Raw genomic sequence first — 12,641 nt, forward strand, 5'->3', positions numbered from 1 at the left:
TGTTACGCCAATGTGTACTGGGCCTTACATGTTTTCATGTCCTGTTATGTTCTTATTAGTATTTATGAGCTAACGCAACAAATTTCCTGAAGAGGAATGTGCGAGTACGATCGAAAGTTCCCCAAACCGACTCGGGACTTTCTGTTGTCTATGTAGACGCCCTATCCAACTGGTATATTATATACGGTATATCAGGAACAAAAGGGAACCGATTCACAGATAAACTTTCCAAAACAATATTTAATTATTTAATTATTATGGTCAGTAATTAAGTTAACAAAAATGTCTTTTATCTTTATTATTCTAATTGCAGACCAAAGTTGCTATAAGACCATTGAATCCCCGGTCCCAAAAGTGGACTGTCATTTCGGGGAGACCTGTACTACAATACATTTATATTACATACTTATTCTTTTCAGTATAAGGAAGTCGATCAAAAGATTCGTGACTTGGACGAATGCGACTGTGTATCCCGGAAAGGCATAAGCCTATAACAGCAAAATTACATATCTCCACGCTTATTTGGTTTCCTTAGGACCCAACAAACTAAACACTTTTATTATGCACACTTTAAGCACAAGCTGGAATGTAGTGATGTGTAAAATGTGTAAAAGGGACCACTTAGCAGCTTTATCGACCTAATGGTCCCAAATTTTATGTTATGTCGTTGTTTGTGGTAATGTCAGGGGCGGATCCTTGAGCTTGATAACTATTTTGAAGTCAGGATCTAGAATTGTGTGTTCGAATTGGCTTGGTATTACGAAGATAGATGCTATTTCTAAAATATATGACGCTACCCTTAACCAGCGATTGATGTGTTGGTTTAAATCTGATAAGGCTCAAGCTGGCGCCCAGCCAGTTAGAGGTCGTTTAAAACACATTGTGACTTTACGCCTTCTTATGAACATGCACGTCATAAAAAGTAAAGCTGTTTATCACTTTCGTGGAACTTTTTGAAAGCATGACAATGTAGGCCTACCTATAGAGAAATTAATAAGTTGAAAATCATTAGGCACTGATCTTACTATGTAAGAGATATTGCATCTTGTGCAGTGTAACCAAACTAGTATTGGGGTCTTCGGTAATTTCTTTTACAGAGAGCCACCATCATGCTTCTTACAGCATTTGTTAACCCTCTTATTCGTGGGTTTGTAGAGAAATTTCATTTAGAAACGTTACGCACCGTCTATGTGTATATCATTATGTTTGCTTTCGGACTGGACTACTGGGCATTTGTCACAATAATACTAGGAAAGCCATTATTATCATCATCTCCACTTTATCTTATCATCATTACCATCCACATCGTCATCATGCTTATAATCCTCATTGTCATCATCATCAATTATCATCCTCAGCGTCATCATCACCATCATTATAATCCTCATAGTCATCATTATAATTCTCGTCATGATGTGGATGAAGAGGATGAGGAAGTTGTTGATGAGGAGGATGAAGATGATAATGATAAGAAAGAGAAGGAAGATAACGAGGAAGGAAGATAATTTTAAATTAGTAACCATTAGAATAATTACTTTATTATAAAAGGATAACATAATAATATAATAATGATGATGAAGAAAAGTGTAGTGTAGTAAAATTAAATTTAAATAAGTAAACATTTCTTTTTAGTGGGCTTGATTGTGGTAATCTAAGTTTTGTGTGATGACAACACTCAAAATGTGCTAACAGCACTGATGGGGTGGGGGTGGGGAACATGTCGGACAGGCCTAGATCTGTCGTTTGACGCCATGAGAAGGTCGTCACAGACCACGGCAAATATATTAATTTGCCTATCTAATCAATTTTGATGGCTAATCCCTAATATTTTGATATAAAAGCAAATTTTTTGACCATACTAAGCCATAATCAACAATTCCTGACCGAGAGTCTAGTCGGCCCATTATGCCTGGCCCTCTGTCAGCGAATTTCTGGGGGCCACCATTCAAGACGGTAAAGGGTAAATATTAAATTTAAAGTTCTTTTGAATTTGTACATGTATAGAAAAATTAGAAGTGGATAAAATATAAATATGGTTCCCCTACCTCTATCCCATTAAGTCCGAAAATGGGATATCATCGTGTCTTATAGAGCAAAATTTAACTATTTCGTTTTCCATTGGGCTTATATTTTAGTAGTTCATTAATTATATAATTTATTTCTGTATTTATAACATTGTTTTGAGATTGCATTTGTACTTTAACAACAATAAAATTATTTTTACATTAAAAAAACAAGTTTTTCCTGCCAAAAATTGACGACATCTTTGAATATTTCGTGATAACGTCATCATTAAAATCAATTTTTTTAAAGAGAAATCTTTCCGGACTTTCTCCCCGCTAAAAGTCATTTCCGAGTTTTACAACGAAAACTTCTGCATGAAATGAAGTTAAATTGTTGGGTTAACAGCTCTCTCTTATTGGTTAATAATGAACTGGTTTTACATTATCAGCAATGAAAAATTGATTATAACTTATTATTTTTTTATAACAAGTTAATAGAACGTGTCTAATACAGTGGTTACACAATATATATGATTTTATTCAGTACTATTACATACAAAAAATACAAAGCAAACAAAAACAGAAAAAACAAGGGCAAGATACTAAGGATGACCCAAGAAAGGTAAAAAAGAAACCTTATTTCAGTTGGGGTCAAAGTGAACCTCTTAATAATATAAAATTAACTGGTTTCTAATAACAAAGTAGTTGTATACATACAATACTGAACTTCACAACATATAACAATCTGATTGTATATACGTACGATACTATATAACTTTATAATGTATTCATAATAAAGATTAGATTGCATGTACAAAATTCGAAAATCTAATAGCCATGTTTAATATGTTTATTGATCATTCAATAAAATAATCAATCAGTATGTTTAATTTTAAAGCTGAAAACAACGAAGAAAAACAAAATTTATCGTGATGAACAATAGCACAGTTACTACCATGCCCACTTTTTTCTCGTCAGGGACATCAGCACCCCCCACCCCGTCGGGGACCTTGGACCTTTTTTTGTAGGGGGGGGGGGTTGAATACAACTAGCCAATTTTGTATTTCACTTGCATTGGCGAGCGGGCGGGCATCAGTTTTGCACCCTGTAAGACGATTGATGATCTCAGACCTAGTTACTCAGAATACACTTGATAGAGAACAAGCATTAGTGTGAACATAAATTGGGTGACAATTTTAACATGATCAATGAAGAAAATCGAAATATAGAATCACGATGGCTTTTATTACTTTCATCATCAGAGTTTGATACTGTGGAAAACAATCATACAGTTAGTTGTCTCAGCTTGAGAATTGTGAAATATGTTTAATTGTGACATTAGTGATGTACTTGGTTGCAGCCTGTAATGATGATTTGCATCTCATTTAACGCATGCTAAAAAACAAATTATGATATACAACAAGTTTGTGACAAACCATTTTTAAAAATTTCGATACTGTTTCGTATACTGTACATGCAGAAAAGGTGTGAACAGAAGTTGCTGGAAAGAAATGCCTCAGACCAAGCTCTGAAGGTTCCTTTTAAATACACTAATCAAAGATAATAATGAAACTATATCTTTGATTTGATTAATATGTTGTTTGTTTGTTTGTTTATAAGATATATTGCCTGCCCAAATACAATTATACAACTTCAGAGATTAAAGAAAAATTTTAAGTATATCATCATTAACTTCCAACCTAAAGCAGATGCAAATTAGTTTTGATCTTGCAAATACGGGATGATTTTCTGAAAAGCGCTTGTTATGAACAGTAACAAAAAGATTGAATTCTTTGTCAACTGCAATAGCGTCGCTCGTTGTCTTCATTTCTTCAAAACCAATGCTACTGTGTACAGGTGTTTTTCAATTATATAATCCATTCCAATTCCAAAACCAATCAAAATGTTATTAGTATAGTATATCTACCAAGATCTCTTACAAAATTATAAACCAAAATGGTAATCACTTTGTTCAATTCTCATAATGTTTAACCACATAAATCATAGTCTAATTTAAATTTGTTAGAGGCTACAAAGTTTAAATTTCACCGCACTGGACTTTCCTTCTTGTTCAAAATATCAATAATTACATAACTCGCAATTCGTTGTTAAATTTGATAACAATTTAAGATTAGTCCCTGTCCAATACGTTATACCCGATATACTAACGCCGGACAGCAATAGTATAATATTTGTATTTAAAAATTATGCAGCTGCATTCATATTTTAATATAGACCTAAAACTAAAAACAATAGAGAAATGTATTATTACAAATACCTCTTAGTATATGAATACAAACCAAAATGACAATCGGGGCTATATCCCACGATTATTTTATTTCAGTGTCTAACTACATAAAATATCAGATTTTTGTTTTACATTCCATGCTAAATACCAACAAAATCATAAAAATATTTTTTTAATTAACTTGCCCATTTTGAAGTAACATAAAAATCATTCCTGATGATGACATAATTAATGTCGAAATATTGAATCCCAACACGATGGCGTGTATTTCAATAAAAATTACCAACTTGGACATAGAAATGAGTGTTTTTAAAAAATGTCTACCCGTCAGTTTACAGCGAAAAATGATAGAAACACTTCCAGTCACTGGAAGTGTTTTATTATATTTGTTATAATTTGTTGGTTTAGAAATCAGGGTACACATTTTTTTTTTTAAATTCAATATAATTTCTGTGCACAAGTTAATAATTTGTATGTTATTGCAAAATAAGCAAGTTTATTCTAAACTTTTTTCTACAAATACCTTTCATAAGAATATATGCAAAAATGACTTGACATGATATTTTGATTATAAATTCTTTTGTTTAAATGTCATAATGTTGAACTACATAAAAGATATTCGATTATGGAGCTGCATTCATATTTCTACAGATATACAATTAATATATTAAATAATAAGTACATCTACAAATACCTCTTGATCAACTACATAAAAATTTCTGACTATCATTTAACATTAATTTGTTAACACTGAGTAGGCTACAAAGTTTAACTTTTACAGTACAGGACTTTCACTCTCGTTAAATATATATAACTACATAACTTCCAATTTGTTTTAAAAAATGATTACACACGGAGATTAGTCAATGTCCGTTTATTCCTATCAGCAGATTACTCAGGGAAGTGAAGTTTATTTTGTCAGTGCTACCGCAGCTCTACTATGCCCTTTTAAAGTTCATGATAGTAGCTGTTTCTATGAGTTGTGGCTTTGGAGCAGGATGTCTCCATTCTCGGGGTCCTGCTTGTGCATACTTCTATACTTGTATTCTTTATTTCATTTCAACATTTCATTTCAACATTTTCCAAAAATTCTTCAAGCCTGAAATTTTTTAATAGAAAAAGGATCAAGATTAGTGTCAGATGATAGATTCAAAGCTTAGCCCACTATTCAAATGTTTTGAACAACTTGAAAGCCGTATTTTCGACCTGGAAATAACAAGCGATGAAGCGAAAACTCACCTGGACAGAATCAGTGAGCTGGAACAAAAACTGCAAGTACAGGTAGACGAGCTATGAAATAGAGCAGCTGGGTTCATATTTCTACATAGATATACAACTAAATTCAATTAAACATATATTTATATTGTACATCTACAAATACCTTTCATAAGAATATATGCAAAAATGACTTGACATGATATTTTGATTATAAATTCTTTTGTTTAAATGTCATAATGTTGAACTATACATAAAAGATGTTCGATTATGGAGCTGCATTCATATTTCTACAGATATACAACTAATATATTAAATAATAAGTACATCTACAAATACCTCTTGTTCAACTACATAAAAATTTCTGACTATCATTTTACATTAATTTTTTAACACTGAGTAGGCTACAAAGTTTTAACTTTTACAGTACAGGACTTTCACTCTCGTTAAATATATATAACTACATAACTTGCAATTTGTTTTAAAAAATGATTACACACGGAGATTAGTCAATGTCCGTTTATTCCTATCAGCAGATTACTCAGGGAAGTGAAGTTTATTTTGTCAGTGCTACCGCAGCTCTACTATGCCCTTTTAAAGTTCATGATAGTAGCTGTTTCTATGAGTTGTGGCTTTGGAGCAGGATGTCTCCATTCTCGGGGTCCTGCTTGTGCATACTTCTATACTTGTATTCTTTATTTCATTTCAACATTTCATTTCAACATTTTCCAAAAATTCTTCAAGCCTGAAATTTTTTAATAGAAAAAGGATCAAGATTAGTGTCAGATGATAGATTCAAAGCTTAGCCCACTATTCAAATGTTTTGAACAACTTGAAAGCCGTATTTTCGACCTGGAAATAACAAGCGATGAAGCGAAAACTCACCTGGACAGAATCAGTGAGCTGGAACAAAAACTGCAAGTACAGGTAGACGAGCTAGACAATTTACAACAGTACAGTAAAAGAAACTGATTAGAATTTGTGGAATTGCTGAGTCAGCAAAGTGAAAAAAAACCCCCCGAAATTATCATCAAATTAGATAATGATGAGCTAAACGTCATCTCTCCCTAGATCACATCGATCGCGCACACCGCATCGGGAAAAGACAGGAGAAGCGTTCTAAGCCCAGGCCTATCGTAGTTAGGTTCACGTCTTACCAACATCGGAGAAGGGTAATAATCCAAAGGAAAAAACTGAAAGGCTCGGGGATTTCTATTCAGCAAGATTTAACCAGCTTAAGGAGGGAATTGTTGTCTTTCGCCAGTAAACATCAACAAGTTAAAAACGCCTGGTCCATTAATGGACGGATTTACGCGACAACGACTGTCAAGAGGAAAGAGGTTAAACACATTATTCGATGCTCATCGGACCTTAATAAGATCTAAGAAGAAACATTATAAAGGGAAGTAAACACTTAACTGTTTTTCTAATAGTCAAATTAACTTTAAAGAAAACTGTATTAAAAAAAAACCTAACTCTTAACTGCGACTTTTTTCATCAAAGTTTCATTTCAGCTTTTTAGCTTTTCAATGCTCGCTGATCTCATTGGACTTGTCAATCATGGTCATTGCTTTTTAAACTTTGTTTGCTTCGCATGTTTAAAATATAACCTATTTGTTTAAATACATCCTTTTAATATAGCTTTTTTCTGCATCATGCATTATTATATTATAATCTTTAATCACTTTTATAGTATCATACATTATCTCTAAATATTTCTATCCATCTGAATTTGCAAAACAATGTTCTTTTCCTGATAAACAAAAGAGCTTTTCTTCTATACATTTTAATTCTATAGATCTTAATTAAAATTTTGACTCCATAACATTTAACTTAATTCATTAACTTTACCTTTGACGTAACCGTCATCTCAGAAACTTGGCTAAAGTATGATAGTTCCCTAATTCGAAATCCAAATTATTCTTTTATATCCAAACACAGGCAGCTTAAGTCTGATGGTGGTGGAGCTATGTTTATCCACCACGATATATCTTATAAAGAAAGAAGTGATCTATCTATTGACCAATCATCAGTATGCAACTCTCTATTTATTGAAATTAAACAGAAATCCAGAAAAAGTATTGTCGGTAAAATTTACAGAGCCCCTCCCTGAATTCAACTACTTTCATAGAAAAACTTAAATTAATTCTTGCCTATCTGTCCAAAATCTAGGAGATTTCAACATATACCTTATTAATACATGTATACCTATTGATACATGTCAGTGACCACCTTCCCATTTTCAATATATCTTACTATGCAAGCCCCTCTCCTCGTTCTTTGCCAAAATACAAAGATCAATGATCACAACTTAAATTCTTTTAGACATAAACTCCTCAATACATCCTGGCAAAACTGTCTTCTTATCCCAAGATCCTAACCAATCTTACAACTATTTCGAATTAACCCTTTTAAGTTCATTTACTACAAACATTCCCTATCGAACAGCCTCCTAAATCTAAACAGAAAATAAAGTCTTATAGATGACTGATGGCTTATTAAAATCTACCAAACACAAACATAATTTGTATGCAAAATATCTATATAGTCCCTCTGAGAAAAATAAACTCAAATATAATCTATATCGCAACAATCTAAATCCTATTATTCGAAAACGAAAGCCAACTATTTTGAGAAAACTTTTTCTGCACATAAAAAATGACATCAAAGGAACGTGGAAAATCATTAACTCTTTATTAAACAAAAAAATGAAAGAATTGAACCTATCCATTAACTGTGAAGTCCCCAAGGTTCGTTACTCGGCCCACTTCTATTTTCTTTATACATCAATGATATTTTATGTCCTTCAACATTTTGTATTTTTTTTCTATATGCAGATGACACCAGTCATTGTTTCTAACAATAATATCCAGACACTTGTTGACGTTGTAAACTGACAGCTTAACCAATATATCTAATTATTTCTCAGCTAACAATCTCTCTGTCAACGCCAAAAAGCGTTGTGCTGTTTTTGTTTTTTTTTGCAATTCATATAAATCATCTAATTTGGAAAATAGTCAAATTTTAATAAACGAGCAACTAATCCCAATAGTAGAACACACTAAATTTCTTGGCATTAATATAGATTCCCAGCTATGATCATGGAAAACACACATTAAAGAAATTGAGAATAAAATCTCCAAAAATATGGGTATTACTTTGAGGCTGTCCTTTTTTATTCCTCCAAATATCCTTCACACTATTTATTGTAATCTCATCCTCTCGTATTTTAATTATTGCAATATAGTTTGGTGGCATAGTAACACTTTTTCTTTTAACACTGAAAGTTTTTAAAAAAGCAGAAAAAGGCAATTGATCTTGTATCAAGTGCACCACCACTAGCCCACGCTGATCCTTTGATTAATTCCTTCGACTTATTAAAATAAATTGACATAAATAAATATATCAAAATGCAATTTTATCAGAGATACGCTTTTCTCATAAATATAAACAACAATTAATATTAAATTACTAAATCCTAACTGCACTTTTATTTATCTTTTCATCGATAGTGATCAGTTTCTAGCCTATTGTCCTATCTATGTATGTAACCTGTTTCTCTGTGTTTTCATGTAATTTCTTTTTTATGTTCTATGTTTTGGGCATGCCACCCACAGGCTTTTGTTTTTCAGGTTTTTACCTTTTTCTTTATTTCATTGTATTTTAAATTCCCTTATGTAGTATTATATTATTTAAGAAGAAAATAAATGTATATTTGAATTGAATTGAATCTTCTTACTTTAATTTATTTGTCTAAAATTATTGCTTTTTATTAGTAGTGGTAGTGGTAGTAGAAAGTTCATAAACGGAACAAGTGCAATAATACAAAGGCAGTCAGTGCAAACAATCTAGATTTGAAAGAATCTGTTGTGGATTCAAACAGAATATGGAAGGGTATTCAATTGGCCTGCTAATTGTCGACCGAAATACTTGAAATTATATAATAGATGAGTGACGTAGTGTGGAAATGAGTGGTTTTTCTTGTGTGGATCTTGTGAGTTAAGCGGAAAGCTTTGTATTTGAATGGTAATAATGTTATTCATTTAAGGAATGTACACTACACTTACGTTTTTTTTTCATTACAGCTAACTTTTATTGTCAGTAACTTCTGAACTTTTGATATTTGTTTTCTTCCAAAGATATCTTGCAGCACATACTTTCTCAAACATTTTCAACTCACCGTCTGTCTCGTATGAAGAACCTTTGTAAAAACACAATAATAGGGATTTTTAACTTTTACTGAGTTTTAAAACAAACTTCAATATTGAAAACAAAGTTTTTTCCTGCTTCAGAAAACAATTAGAATAAAACTGTGTCAATTGGGATTGCAAGTAGGGATGTTAGGCGTAAAATAAAACAAGAGTTCTAATTTACAATTAAAAATATAAATGTAAAAATCATTTGTGCATAAGTCTATCTAACTAAACAACTCAAAATTAAAAAAAATATCTATGATATGAAATGATTGAGGTCTCAATCTTGTTTTGACTGACAGAGGTTAACGTCACATTCTTTCTCTTGTTATCAGGCTTCAATCTTTTGGAGTTGATTGTTCTCTAAGTAAACTTTAGTCTTTTTTCCACCCACCCACTCCCACTTGATAATTTGTAGTCTGATGATTATTATTTCATGTCCTAATATTCAGAGCATCCCATCATGATTTTCTGGATTAATAACTTCTTGTTCGCTTCACAATTTTACGTGCATTTTCTGTGCAGTTGATTTAATAATAATAATAAAATATTTATAATGGGCTAATTTCAAATAAATGATCAAAAGTGCAAAAAAAGATTTTAAAAATTGACAATGCGCGGAGCGAGGGGTAGTGGTCTAAGTAGAGTTAAAGATTTCACTTTAACTTAACAAAAATTAATTAATCACGAGACTTTTAACTTCGGTCTTTTGTGAATTTATTTGATGTCTCTATAATAGTCAAAATGTTTTTTGCTTTAAAAACATGTAGGCCTATAATGTATGGTGAAAATTAAATTATTTTTTATAACGTCCGTACATTTTTGATTATGTTTGTAAAGGGCTCAATAACGTATATTTCATGTAGGCCTATGCTGTATTGTAAACGTGACAACACATCTAGTAAGCAGAGAATAAAATAAAAAATCTACCATTTACGGATTGCTGTTTGCCAGCTGACTTTCTGTATAACCATTTGATGACCATATAGATATGTTCAACGACATTAAATGGTGCTGCAAGAGTAGGTCTATCAGCATACTCCATCACTAGTGCACATCTTTCATACTTCCATATCTTGTCTGCTTTGCTTTGAATCTCTCCAAACACAAAACTATAAGAAACATAAATAATTAGATTGTTTTATAGCAAGTAAATATTTAAAATAATTGAGGAAGATGCATAAGAAGAAAAACTAGATAGGACAAATTTCAGTGGTGGATCCAGGAATAGGGGCTCCTGGTAGAGACAGATGGAGCGTTTAAACCACCTCAGCCCCTCAGTTAGTGGATGTTGTACACACTTTTAGGCTATGGCACTTGCAGATGGCCAAGAAGGCACTCTTAGACTAATTTTGAATATATATATATATTTTTTATCTTACTGAAACCCGCCAACGGGACACAGAGCTAACAGTAGTTGACTGAATAAGTGACTGACCTTCCGGCTGTCCATTGGTCCAACCAACCTAACGATAACTGCTTTGCAACTGCAATTGATTGATTATTTGATTGACCACTATTAGCCACCTTTGATTGATTGACTGTCTGATTGATTGAGTGATTGGTTGATTGAATAATTGAATGATTGAACTTAAATTCTTACCTGAATATTGCGATGAGGAGGTTCAATAACAGGATCCTTCCTACCAACTGGTAGATAACTAACAGTATTATGACCAAGGGATGCTTTTCAGGACAAGGATGCTGGTTATTATCTGGATCGTTACTGCAGTCTTCAAGCTTACCTGGAAGAAAGAAAAATGTATAAATAATTTTACACAAACACAATTTAAATGGTATAAAAACCTCAATATTTTTGACGTAATTAAAAGCATGAAGAAAATTTGAAATATAAGTAAAAGAACCTCTATACATCAGGCAGGAAAGGCACTATGAACAGAGACGAAGGAGGACACGAAAAATTACACATACATGTATGTGTCAAAAACCAACCCGAACAACACCGTGGTGACGTCACGACCAACCTGTCATAATATTGGCAGTACTTGAAATACTGGTGGATCACCAGCGGAACGTTGTGTAAGTAAACGTTTCGACTATAATTTTTGAATCATGAAAAAGAAAATTAATAGCAATAAATATAATATAAATATAAAAACTAATAATGAATATTATATTAATAGCAATTAAAATCTGATATACAGTACCTTCAGTGTAAATATCAAGAAACAATACACCCAGTATCTGTAAGTAAGGCATGTAGAAGACACCAGCAATAGCTTCAGCAACGGTCTTTTGTTTGGGAAAAAGAAGAGACTGAGTGGCTACACCATAACCAATCATAAAGACGAGTAAGATACTCAGGAAATATAGAAGCTCCGTGATCTATGAAAGCAATGAATCAACACATTATTATAACTCTTTGTATTAAATAGTAGGTACTACAATTTTAACTCATGAATTTACTTGGGATTAAGGATAAATAATGATTTAATTGTATTTCGTTTAGCTGTAGAGGGTTCTATGCTGAAATGGACAGTACACTGCTGGGAGACCCTTTCTGAAATGTGTGCACAGCATACTTAAAGCCGGTTTTCCACTAGGCGAATTTATTCTCGCGAATCGCAAGCGTCGTTCATACGCATGCGCATTCTCTTTTCTATCGGAGTTTTCGCTTCAGCGAAATTGGTAGTCTGAACTGTTTCTACTTTTTGCGAAGCGAAAAATTTGCGCAACCAATCAGAGCTCAGGAACCGAACCGACGCCTTCGATTCACGCGAATAAATTCGCCTAGTGGGAAACAGGCTTAACGTGCACATGGGACATAATCTACTGTCGCTTGTATTTCAGTCTTCCAGTTGAGTTAAAACACAATCTCTGTGGTTCAGAACACACAGTGGCTACCACCAGTTTACAGACTTAGTTTAGCTGCCCTCACTGCTTTACTACTGGAACATCGATTATGCTAAACCCTAATGTCGTCTCAGTGCTGCACCTAAGCTGTTGAACAACTTGGCATCC

General features: G+C 32.8%; 1 protein-coding gene across 1 annotated transcript in view; it reads right to left on the reverse strand.

The window, feature by feature from the left end:
• Positions 1–2,520: 2,520 nt before the first annotated feature.
• LOC117123289 (transient receptor potential cation channel subfamily M member-like 2) overlaps positions 2,521–12,641 on the reverse strand; it is a 31,071-nt gene continuing 20,950 nt past the window's right edge. The window contains exons 14-20 of the mRNA XM_033269160.1: positions 11,828–12,005; positions 11,263–11,404; positions 10,590–10,771; positions 9,534–9,667; positions 6,352–6,402; positions 5,633–6,211; positions 2,521–4,774 (exon numbers count right to left, since the gene is read on the reverse strand). Coding sequence (XP_033125051.1) covers positions 9,552–9,667; positions 10,590–10,771; positions 11,263–11,404; positions 11,828–12,005 — 618 coding nt within the window. The 3' untranslated portion in view covers positions 2,521–4,774; positions 5,633–6,211; positions 6,352–6,402; positions 9,534–9,551. The remainder of the gene's footprint in view (positions 4,775–5,632; positions 6,212–6,351; positions 6,403–9,533; positions 9,668–10,589; positions 10,772–11,262; positions 11,405–11,827; positions 12,006–12,641) is intronic.

Source organism: Anneissia japonica, unplaced genomic scaffold (genome assembly GCF_011630105.1).
Source record: "Anneissia japonica isolate Jap-2015-1 unplaced genomic scaffold, ASM1163010v1 scaffold1949_len687591_cov173, whole genome shotgun sequence".
NCBI classification, from domain to species: Eukaryota; Metazoa; Echinodermata; class Crinoidea; order Comatulida; family Comatulidae; genus Anneissia; species Anneissia japonica.